Below are 12864 nucleotides of genomic sequence, written 5' to 3' on the forward strand. Positions count from 1 at the left end.
TATCCCCTGCTGTGGCACTTCATTGTTGGATATCCACTGCCAGCATCAGCGTGGGTGGTGGCATTGTTCTGTGTTTGCAACCCCTATGGCAGACCTGGGGTAGGGTTACCACCTGTGCCACTTTGCAAGGGACAGTCCCTCTTTGGGCAGTTGTGTCCTGACAAAACATATTACAAATGGCAAATGTCCTGAGATTGTAGGACATAACTATATCCCATTGTTATGTAAGAGTTGCATAACATAGTTATTTATGTATGTACATTCCTAAATGTTACAAGACACACAATAAGCAACTTAACTGCTACAAGACTACACTTTTATTTATGCTAAAGAGTACAGTTCTACCCTTTGTACTGACCATGGGTATGTGTCCACCTGTAACATCTGATGTGTGTCCCGAAGATGTCCCACTTTGGCCATTTGAAAAGGTGGCAAGCCTAACCTGGGGTTATCCCGGGTGTGTACATGTTGTCCCACTGCTGTGCACACGTTGTCCACAGTCGTTGGTATGCTGCGCGGCTTAGCATTACATATCCAACCTTCGCCTCTCTCTGCCTGATGGACAGGTATCTTTACCTACACACACCGTTCACATACTGTACAGATTCGTCATATGTATCGTGCGTTACACACCAGTACATGTCGTGGGTTCGACATACCTTTCCGGCCTTTGGTTCTGCGTTCGTCTCTATTTCCTTGGTACTCCTTATGTATTCGTCTTTGTTCGGTATGAACATACGGTTTGAATATCCAGGGAGTCTTCCTTATATTCGTCATCACCTGAGGCATGTGGGTTAATCAGGCCAATAGCTGTTCCTCGGTGTGTACTTATGCGCATATCACCGGTGATCCCCCTCCTTTCGTTCGTTACGCGTCGGCACTAGGCCATGGTTCTTTCCTCGTGTGGCCGTTGGTTATTTGCAATACCTTCGTGAGGATGGTATGTATTGTATCATGTTTGTGTGACTGCATCCGCTATGTGTGGTGTCGGGTACATTTCGCTGTGGTGTTAGCCGTGGATTGTGTGTGTTGGGTATGGTATTCTGTTCGACATGTGGGTCTCCGTGTCCTGGCAGCATCTGTCGATGGCGTTGTGCATTCAGATGTGTAACATAGCTGTTATATTCCTGTACACAGCGGATGCAAGGATGCATCAGCCGCTGCTAGTGTTTCCCACGAGCTTGTTGTGGGTATGCTGCTGTCATTGACTGCCTGTATGTTTTTGCTACGGTTTTAGCTGTTATCCCTTTGATATGTGCAATGGGGTATATCTGCGGATGTGGGTGACGGGTACGGGGTGTGAGTCTTGCATTTATACATACGAGATATGCTTGTGTGTGTGCTCCATCCCTGCTTGGGGAGATGCAGGTTACCTGTCTGTTGTTCCGGGAATGTTTGTTTTGTTGATGTCGTGTGCTGTCGGTATCGCCTGCATGTGTGCTTCCTGCACGTATTCCTCCTTCACATCGGTTATATATCTGCGGATGTTCGTCCGTGCCTACTATCCATTGCCATTTTGTCGCTGATAGTTACGGTGAATGTGGTCCTATACTTGGGACGGCCTGTATGCTACCGGTAGCCTCCTATTCGTGTGCCGCTTGCTTACTTCACGGTCGTGGAACACACAGTGGTATTTACGGGACCGTAAGTGTTCACGATCGGTGCCGGGATAGCACATTCGTATTTTCGCCGTACATGCCTGATGCTGTGTAACGTTGCCGATGGACCGTGTTGAGTCTACCTTATGGCCGCCATACATACGGTCATGGTTTGTACATGCGTCCTTTGCATCTCCTGTTGGCTATGGCCCTGTGGTACATTCTGGGACATTTCCGCTTTGCATCGTTTTACGTCGCCACGTGCATAGCCACTGAGGAGATGTCAGTACTACTTTGTGGGTACTGCTGTACATACGCCTATGGTTCCTGTACTGTATGCCTACGCATGTTATTACACTCCGCCTGTGACATGTCATCTACATACACATTTTACAGTGGCACACACATTACACACACACAGCGGAACACATGACAACCTCACCTCACACATACACATATTGCCGCCATGGCTCTCAACCTTCTATTTCCAGAGTGAGGAACACACACATTAGTAATGTGAAACAAATGGGCATAATGTGGAACACATAGTAATGGCATAGTGACAACTTCAGCTAAGTAGGTCATAGGTTGATTATAATATGCTGATTTACTTACAGTGAAGAACCTTTAATGAATTACTATGATTACATTCTATTTACCAGGATGTCATTTATATACATTCCTAACAATGGATGTTTGACAGACATTTTCAATGTGGAACTTTGAGGAACTGCGAGGAACATGAACTGTTTTACACCCCAAATGAGGTACGTTCCTCATAATGTCGTACACTTCACTGGTATGCTTGCCGCTTTCGCACCGACGGTTGAACACAATACCTACGTTGGCCGCATCGCCGGTGGCGGCGTGTATCTCCGCACTCATATCCTATGGATATGACACGCATATCCCGTTACTGTACCGTGGACTGGTGACCATCCCGACACGCGGATATGTATTGATGCAGGTTGACATTTCCATGGCTGGCGTTACCTGCTCTGCCCACCCTCCCGGATGATCGGGTTGTCGGTCACTATGTTTACTATGTGGAGATTTCGCGTCTTACTTATCTGTGAACTTGCATCCCTGGGTTCCATATTACCCTGTTGTACTTTATATCTGTGTATGCGTACATATATTTCTACATGTGTACTGATATCTATTTCCGTATCTGTGTATGCACATGAGTACATATGTGGTCGACTTGCGGCGATAGTGGCAGCATCGGGCTACGCCGTGTGCTGTAGAACCGGCGTGCGGTGAGGTGTTGGCGTTCCATGCTCTGCTGGCTATTGGGTGTGCAGTGTTTGGGTGGTGCCTTTGTTGGAGTCACACATACGTCCGCACATACGGTACACATTACGGGCGGACATGTTTGTGTGGCGTCCATTTTACTGTGTGTGCAGGTCAGGAGGTGTCAGTCCATGGGGCCTACACTGTCAAAGTATGTGCTATCGTTCCCTCTTTGCCAGGGCGTAGGCATATTGGGCGCCTCTGTCTACCTACTGGGGCTGGCTCAGTGTGTCCATGGCGCTGAACGCCCTGTGCCTGTGCTTGCCCTGGCAGTTGTGGCAGGCTTGGTGGCCCTCCGGCATCATGTCCCTGCAGCAGCTGTTTCCGCAGAATCATATTGTGTAGCATACAACATACTATGAATATGTGGGCACTTGTGCCTGGAGAGTACTGCAAGGCTCCACCGGATGTATCCAAGCACCGGAACCGTGATTTCAACATCCCGAACACACGCTCTATGATTATTCTTGTTTGTGCGTGTGCCTCATTATGGCATTCTTGCATGTGTGTGTGTGCATTTCTGATGGGTGTCATCAACCACGGCTCCAGTGCGTAGCCAGCATCCCCACAAGGTGACCTTGTGTGATGTCCCCTGGCGAATACCTGATACAGCTGTGAGGCATGCCAGATATGGGAGTCGTGGTAGCTTCCAGGGCTGCCAGCACACACATCCATAATAATGCCCTGCGCATTGCACACAACCTGGCAATTGATGGAGGGTATCCCTTGCGGTTTATGTAGCGTCTACCCTGCTCCCGGGTGGTGACTTAATTTCTATGTGCGTACAGTCTATCGCACCCAGGACCTCCGGTATTGTGCCACACGGTGGAAGCGGCGCATATTGCTAGCCATCTCCTCCTGAGATGTGGGGAAATTTATGTGCTCATGGGCATGTGGTAACATGGCATCCAGGAACTGGTGTAGTACCCTGGATGCTGATGCCTGTGAGATGCCCATTATGTCCCGGTGGGCCTTTGAAAGGTACCTGTAGCCAGTATTCGCAAGCTCACACATACCTTTGTGTCCACTGGGATGGGCTCCCCTCTGTTGTCTCTTGTTCTCAGGCGCGGCCGGCACAGCTCCACTATTTGCTGTAACGTGTCCCTGTCCACCCTGTAGTTCTACTATCTCCAGGTGACTCAGCCACTGGTAGGTCACCCTTGGTCTGAACACTCTCCTTCTCCTGTGAGGCCTACGGTAGTTGTCGGCACCACCCTCCGCAACTCCGTCTGTCTCTGCCACATACCTATGCATCACGGCCACGGCGGCACCCAGCATATACATATTAAAAGTTCCCCGTCTGTTTACACCCTACGGTGCGGCGTTTGGGAAATCGCGCTGTGTGTTGTGTGCATTCACATTTAATACTGTTGTGCTGTATACCCGGTGATGTCATTGGGTGTGTCTGTGCAGCCGTATCCATGGATTATTTCCGTGGTTTTACGGTTGCAACTGCAACGGTACTGCCTGTAGTGTTACATTACAGTTGCCTGCATTGCCTTGGCCTTGCATCTTACATTACTGCATCCTGCAGGCACATGGCATATGATGCATTTTATCTGCAGCCGCAGTTATGCTACCTCTGTACTTGGCTGTGCTATTTCGGTTCTTTGCTCTTTGCATTTCTACTACATCCCCTACTATCTTTGCATTCATATGCCTCCCCTTTCCCGTTATGCAGGAGTCTGCATGCATACTTATCAGCTGCCGGCGTTTGCCCTTCCTGCATTGATTGGTGTTGATTGCTCATTACGGCTCCATTTACACTGCTTCCGCATTTCCTCGTATTCTCCGCATTACCTTCCTATATCCGTGGTTGTTGACGGTGAGGCCGTCACATGACTGGTTTAGGGAACGTAGTCATCCTCGTGCACATGCATCTGTACGCGCATTATGTACTCTCAGCGCATCTATTTCCTTACACGCCAGTCCTGATGCTGTAATGTGCATTGTACAGCCCAGATTTGCTGACCTCCAATATCCTTCCTCCTACAGTGGCACACCCCTCTGTGGTTGACATGTATCTCGTGTAGGCCACTCCTCGGTGTAGTACCGCTCGCGTTTGCTCCATCCTTACACCGGCGCCGTTTTGCGATTCACTATTATCTGCCTCATTTGCATGGAATTGACTACTAATACATGGTTACGGCGAACACCGCCACCACTCCTTGACAACCATTGCGCTGGGGTTGAAGCTTTACATACATACTATGGTGTGTGGTGGCTGTGCAGCTGATGTGTGTTATACTGCTCTTTTAGGACATTGTCATATTATTTCATTGCTTTGCAACTTCTGTGCACATATCCCGGGGTCTGCTGTTCTTTCTACGTCGTGCCATTTATGTCATTTTTTACATTTTGTGCATATTTTCTTTGGACATTCTCGGTGCCTTTCCACATTGGAATATTGCACCTATATGATACCTGACTTTGACAGCCTTCCGTTACTCCTCGGTCATGTTTGGGTAAATGTAAACCGTTTTTTTTGGTTTACATTGCCGTGCCCTTACGCTACGCCTGCGCCACTTCGTGGATCGCTATTTGCCCACATTTGCATGGTGCAATACCGCACACAGTGTGTTTTGCATACCTACGCCGGGGGCGGGGACGGTCCGGCGCATGCCGGTAGTGCACGTGGAATTCATTCATACCTGAATCGCTCAGCAGCCATATTTGGCGTTATAACGCCGACGCTATGCTGGCGCCTGGCGCAAGGTTCATGAATCCGGGGGTATGTTTTTTCACAGATAATTTAAATTATTAAAGTTTCGGCCTTACTTTCTGAAGCGACAGCATGAAAGCATAACCTTGACAGAGGCCTGACAACAGTTAATGCTACTTTCCATGTATTGTGTAGTAAAAATAAAATATGACATTGTAGGCTTCAACTTCCACTCTCCAGCCCCTATCTAGAAACCTACATTCCTCCACAGGAATTCCAGTTTACAGTCTTTGTCAAGCAACATATCATTTAGTCTTTTTTTTGGAGAGGAGGCATTAATATGGTTATAGCAAATCTTAGTGACTTCATTAGAATTACTCCCCAAAGTCTGTACCTATCAATGAGCATTGGGGTGGGGGGCAAAATAACAAACACAACATTTTAGACATTAAGGCATCTTCAGGATTGCATTTTGAGGTACATACTGTAAGTGATTACAGATGGAATCTATCCTTGTGAAATGCACGTTCTGTAATGCACTACTGCACAGAGATAATTACCTCAGTTAAATTAGCCCAATTTCAGAAACAAAATCCACATGTAATACAAATATTATGTTTCATTAATATTCTTGACCAGCTACTGCACAAATAGATTACATTCTGGTAATGCTCACCTGATAGCCATACCTCTCAACTATTCAGATTGTTGCAGAATGCCCAGATTTTTGCTGCATATTTTTGGCTTGTTCGCCACAAAATGTTTTGTATTCTGACAAATCATTGAGGATTGAATTCAGAAAATAATGGAATACATTTGACTTTCAGTTTTCCAGTATTCTATGTTTATAAGAATAACACTTAAAAATTGTGCCTATTTTTGGGCTCTTGTCCCCCTGTTTTATATGGATTTCTCCGATTTCTTTCTTTAAGAGGTTGAGTGCTATGCTGATATTGCCCCCTGTTTTTATGGATTTGTCCAATTTCTTGCTTTAAAAGGTTGAGCGCTATGCTGATATTGTCCCCCTGTTTTTATGGATTTGTCCAATTTCTTGCTTTAAGAGGTTGAGCGCTATGCTGATATTGTCCCCCTGGTTATTATGGAATTGTCAGATTTCTTGCTTTAAGAGGTTGAGCGCTATGCTGATATTGTCCCCCTATTTTTATGGATTTATCAGATTTCTTGCTTTAAGAGGTTGAGCGCTATGCTGATATTGTCCCCCTGTTTTTATGGATTTGTCCAATTTCTTACTTTAAGAGGTTGAGCGCTATGCTGATATTGTCCCCCTGCTTTTATGGATTTGTCCAATTTCTTGCTTTAAAAGGTTTAGTGCTATGCTGATATTGTCCCCCTGTTTTTATGGATTTGTCAGATTTCTTGCTTTAAGAGGTTGAGTGCTATGCTGATATTGTCCCCCTGTTTTTATGGATTTGTCCAATTTCTTGCTTTAAAAGGTTGAGTGCTATGCTGATATTGTCCCCCTGTTTTTATGGATTTGTCCAATTTCTTGCTTTAAGAGGTTGAGTGCTATGCTGATATTGTCCCCCTGGTTTTTATGGAATTGTCAGATTTCTTGCTTTAAGAGGTTGAGCGCTATGCTGATACTGTCCCCCTGCTTTTATGGATTTGTCAGATTTCTTGCTTTAAGAAGTTGAGCGCTATGCTGATATTGTCCCACTGTTTTTATGGATTTGTCCGATTTCTTGCTTTAAGAGGTTGAGCGCTATGCTGATATTGTCCCCCTGCCTTTATGGATTTGTCCAATTTCTTGCTTTAAGAGGTTGAGCGCTATGCTGATATTGCCCCCTGTTTTTATGGATTTGTCTGATTTCCTGCTTTAAGAGGTTGAGCGCTATGCTGATATTGTCCCCCTGTTTTTATGGATTTGTCCGATTTCTTGCTTTAAGAGGTCTCTAACATCAGATATCTGTGCCTTGACCATCTGGTAATGCTGATCAGTAAATATTCCCTCCTAGAATAAGTAGTTTATAGCTTACGTCCTATTGATTAATTAAATAATAAAGACAACATTTCGAACACATTCAAACAAATCTACAGCAAACTGTGAAGCAGTCTAAACAGCATAAAAATGGTCTCAGTAAAGTTTCCCATCTGTGGCTGCAGGCTGCATTTACCTGAATATAGACAAAAATCTGTTCTCTGAAGGACAGACTGCCATATGCTGTCATACTACTGGCTCATTCTATCTGGAATGGAATGCAGGGATATATGAGAAAAAGCCTTCAGACTATATTATATTACTGATCAGCCTAGCTAGCAGAAGGCAAGAAACTTATTGATAAGATTGCTGCAGTTTTGTCCTTGGGTAATAGGAATCTGGAAGATGTTTCTGGGATGCAGTGAGTTTCTTTGTATTTTATTGACTAGGTAAGCTACACCAAAGTATCCTGGTGTCTGGAAAAAAGCAAGAGATTATGCAGGAAGATGAATTAATCAAAAGTACAACATAGTCAACCTAGGTTGGAATATATGTCACATCTATTTGCTACAGACATCAAACTCAGTGGCAGTTTGTTGGTGTGACTCATGAAATCTATGGCCATTTCCAGCAATGTGCCTGGCAGTCAGGTTATGTTTAAGCAAAATTGTGCCTCTTCCTACTTCACTTTGCTGCTTTGCTTAGGAGTTCAACAGCATTTAGATTGCCATATTTATTACTGCTTGTTGGTAGCCTTATTAAATTGATAAAAGTGTTCTACTGAATTTCTGCTTTATTTGAGCTGTTTTTATTGTTCTGATTGTGAGCTAATTCATCACATCTGCACTGTTTTAAAACAATTTACTGATTAACTATATTTCATTGCTATCTACTGTAGTTCATTACAGTTTAACTGTATTTTACTGCATTTTGTTACTGTTTAACTGTACTTTTTCATACTGTGAGTTCTCTTCTTTTGTCTGCAAGTGGTTTATCTGTGCTTCTTTGTGAGTTTTTTACTGTGTTCTTAACCTTAAATTGAGTAGCACAGTCTAGATACAGGTTTGCTGCATCCAGAGCTTCAGCTGCACGTTTTTAAGCCCACTCCAGCTATCTGGACCTCTATGAATCTATCAAGATTCAACCCTTTACCCTGATCCTGAGCAACTTTAACCATCCAACCATAGATTGGAAGAAATACTCATTTCAAAACATAAATGGCCGGAGATTCCTTGTTTTTGTCAATGCAAATGCCTTGCACCAGTTGGTCAACACCCCCACAAGAGGTGAAAATATCTTGGACTTGGTATTAACCAACATGAGAAACCACTGAAACATCTCTACAGTGTCATCATCCCTGGTAAGATCTGACCACAAAGCGGTCTCTTTCGAAGTCACCATCTCCCCCAACCTCCCCCTAGCTAGGGTCAAACAAAAAAACTTCTCCAAAGCTGATTACAACCTCCTGAGGAAAGGTATAAACAGCTTCACAACCCCCTCCCCCTCCATAGGAACTGGCACATATGTCCAAACCTACACTAAAATACTACATAGCTGCATGGAATCAGGAATACACGACAGGAAGAAATCCCCCTCCTCAAGGAAGAGTAAACCTGTCTAGTGGATATTTGCAATAAAGAAACTATATAATGAAAGGAAAAAATTGCTGTCCAGGACCAAGAAGGAGCAGGTGCCTAACTGGAAGCAATCTCTCCTTATCCTGAACAAGCAAATAAGAGCACTAGTGAAATCATCCAAAGCCAACTTTGAGTCCAAGCTGGCCACATCTACTAAAGACAATCATAAGGCCTTCTTCACATATGTCTACAAATTCAAAGGAAGCACCCAGATCTGCTCAGAACTGGTGGCCAAGGACACCAAATACACAAATGCTGTAGAGACAGCCAACCTGCTGGCAGACAGGTTCAGTGAAAACTTCACCCCTCTACCCCCCCCCCATCAGTAAATCAGAACATCCCAAGTACCTGCCTCCCTCCCCTTATCACTGGGGAGCAAGTCATCAATGGCCCTCTCTAAGGCAAAAGACACCCTATTCAACCAAAGCCTAAGTACCAGCTTCATCCCAGCAGAGCGGAGGACAGCCACTGTCATCCATTTGCACAAGGGTGGAGCGTCAACCAGTCCAGGAAATTCTAGACCATCAGACTCACTAGCCTTATCTGCAAGGCCATGGAGTGGATTATCATGGACCTCATTAACAAGGACATTGGCAACCTCAAAACACTCGCTTCTACACAGTTTGGTTTTGTCAAGGGGAGGTGGTAGCTGTTAAATTGGGTTGACTTCTTTGAGACAGTCACCAAAGCCATGGACGAGGGCAAGACACGCCTTCCTTGACCTGGCCAAAGCCTTTGATACTAATCCCCACTCAGGTATTATAGATAAACTCTATCAACTAGGCATCAATCCATATGTTACCAGATGGGTAGCAAACTCACTCACTGATAGAACCTACCTAGTAAAAATAGGGGAAGCCACCTCAAGCAGTAGACACGTAAAGAGTGGTGTACCCCATGGATCGGTCTTGGTGCCACTGCTGTTTGGGATATACTTTCTGAGGTGTAGACCAGAGCCAGTGGGCTATGGCTGACCAAGTTTGCAGATGAGTGCAAGATGGGTGCTGTCATCAATTCCCCTAGTGATGTGGACAGTCTCCAAAATGGTCTCACCCAAACAAATGACTGGTGCCAGGAACATGGCCTTAAACAAATGCTAAAACATGCATCATCATCCCATTTGGGGAGAGTGACATCCCCACAAATTATCACATTAATAACAAAGTCATAAGCATGCAACTAGTCATGAGGGACTTGGGCACCCAGGTTGATAGCAAACTGAATTTTGACCACCATATTGCCACCATTGTATGGAAAGCTTTATACATGGCCCACCTCATTAGTAAGGGTATCTCATCAAGGAACATAACATCCCTATATTCTTCCCTTATAAGACCCATGATTGAGTACAATGCCCCTTTTGGCATGTACATCACAAAGCACATGCAGCAGCTAGAGAGACAACAGAGGTTCATCACCAGGATAATCTAGGGCCTCAAACATCTACCCTACACAGATAGGCTAAAGGCCATGTCCCTCTACTCAGTCTCCTACAGACTCCTCAGAGGTGACCTCTGTCTGGCATACAAAGCAATATCAGACCCCACCTTGATGGGACTGCTGCATATCCACAAGTCAAGCTCCACTCGAGTAACTTACATGTGTGACCGCAATCTGGTCTGTGACATCAAAAGAACTTGTTGGCAGGGCAGATTTGTGTCCCAGAAACTCCTCCTTTTGTGAAATAGACTCCCTGTCCATGTCAAGCAGAGTACCTCATTAACCCCTTTTAATTGGAGCCTGGATAACTGGATGGGGAACAGAAAATAGACCCTTGGGATTCCAACTGTGTCCCTGCTGGACAGTGGCATAGGTTGCTGACTTGCTGGAACATGGGCTAAATTCTTGGCTAGTCTTGTAAGAGCCTCAGGGCCAATAGCCTAGTAACTTCCTATGGTCCTATGATCCTATAAAACTGTTTAATTCAGTGGTGAAATTAATGCAGTTGTATTTGTTATTCCCAGCACACAATAAAATATTTCAAGGATGTGTATTACTCATTTTTGTACATGGTCAGAGGAGAGACATGACAATACTGGTCTTGTGTGTCCCCAAATCCTTTCCTAGATATGAAGAACAAAATAGAAAATGATAACAAATGGAAATTTGAATGTCAGAACATTGCAAAAGGCAACTTTCTATTTTTATCCTAATGTTGGAACCTCAAAAATGATTAGAATTAATGGGGTGAGGGCAAAGCTCCTAATCTGGCTACCCAAAGGACTTTGCCATCCAAGCAGATTCACCATTTTGGACTTAATCTTTTGTAGGGCTTTCTTTCCTGATTCAGTCTTGCATTATGCGTCCCTGTCTAGTTATGCATTAGACCTAGTACATTCCTGCTTTTCTTTTCTAGTTACTTGTAAATGGCCTGGTATCCAAAGTGCATCAAAAATGTTTCCAGAATGATGTTGAATGCAAGCTTTAATTTCAAGCTACAGAGAAAAATGGCTGCCATCACATTCTTATGTCAGACTTTGTGGACTAATAGTTGAAAGAAAACACTATGATACAGATGCTTGACGTTTTACTGTGCATGAAGAAATATGGCACAAATGCAGTTAGAATCATAGCGTTATAGTGGGAACACAGGAATGGTTTTATAAAAAAAACTTCCTATCACATTTTACTGTCATAAAACCAGTGAGAAATGAAGAAATAGGTTTGCTCAATTCATGATTTTCAATTTGTGAAGTTAAAATTACTTCTGAAACAATGTAGTAATTAACATTTTTTTAATCTTTCTATAGGGAGATTCTGGTGGACCTCTGGTGTGCAATAACGTGGCAGAGGGCATAGTTTCATTTGGTACAGATCAGCCACCTGGAGTTTATGCGCAAATCTCTAGATTTCTACCTTGGATTTCTAGCATTATAGATTGTGATAATGCTTATCAAATGAAGAAGAAACTTATAAATAAATATTCCTTACTCTAGTGTTTTATGGTTAAAGTTAAACAGAATGCATTTAATGTCAGGGACTTGACTTCCTGTTTGTATGTAAATATATATTGAGTAGTGATAATTTCAGCTAACCAAGGCTTACTTTCCTAAATTTTATTCTGTGGTACATTCCTTCTTAAAAGTTTAAATTAGTTTAAAATTCTAAGTAAGCATTCTGTTTATATTTTCTTTCTTTAATGCTAGTCTGTATTATAATGTGTTATAATTTTAAATAATGTATGTTTAACAATTTCACAATAAAAAAATAAATTATCAAAAACTAGTAAATGTAGATTTGTAGACAATGGCTGATATTTCTGTATGCAACTTCTCATTTTTCCTAGCTTGCACTAGCCAACTTATACTACATTTGCTTTAATTCTAAGACAATATTATTATACATAGCTTCTAAACTGCAGCATAAATTGTTTTTGTCCAACCTCATGTCTAAAAAGGGACATCCTGAACAGCCAAGCTACCTGATAAATAACTTAATAAATTACTAAATAATGACATTATTTCAGTAGTTGTTCATATTCATACATTATAAAATAAAAATGTGCTCTTGCAAAACATCTTCTGAACATATAAAAATAAGTAAAATGTGTACTTATAAATGATACAGTTATTTGTTCTAGTTCAGGTCTGCTGTTACAGGTAAGATACAAAAACAACAGATATAGGACATGCTGAAAAAGAAACCTTTGAAATATATGTTTACTCTGACGCTACTGCAGTAAGAAGGGGTATGTTTTAGCACATGTTGTTATTTTTTTTTTGAGGTTTGAATGTC

The 12864-nt window shown here is 43.2% G+C and overlaps 1 protein-coding gene across 1 annotated transcript in view; it reads left to right on the forward strand.

Annotated features, from left to right (window-relative positions):
• The window catches only part of LOC122787268 (chymase-like), a 240637-nt gene extending 228073 nt beyond the window's left edge, over positions 1-12564 (forward strand). Inside the window, exon 5 of the mRNA XM_044053888.1 lies at positions 11880-12564. Within this exon, the coding sequence (XP_043909823.1) occupies positions 11880-12065 (186 nt within the window). The 3' untranslated portion in view covers positions 12066-12564. The remainder of the gene's footprint in view (positions 1-11879) is intronic.
• Positions 12565-12864: the final 300 nt, after the last annotated feature.

This window comes from Protopterus annectens, chromosome 13.part0 (assembly GCF_019279795.1).
Source record: "Protopterus annectens isolate FY-2018-M chromosome 13.part0, PAN1.0, whole genome shotgun sequence".
NCBI classification, from domain to species: Eukaryota; Metazoa; Chordata; order Ceratodontiformes; family Protopteridae; genus Protopterus; species Protopterus annectens.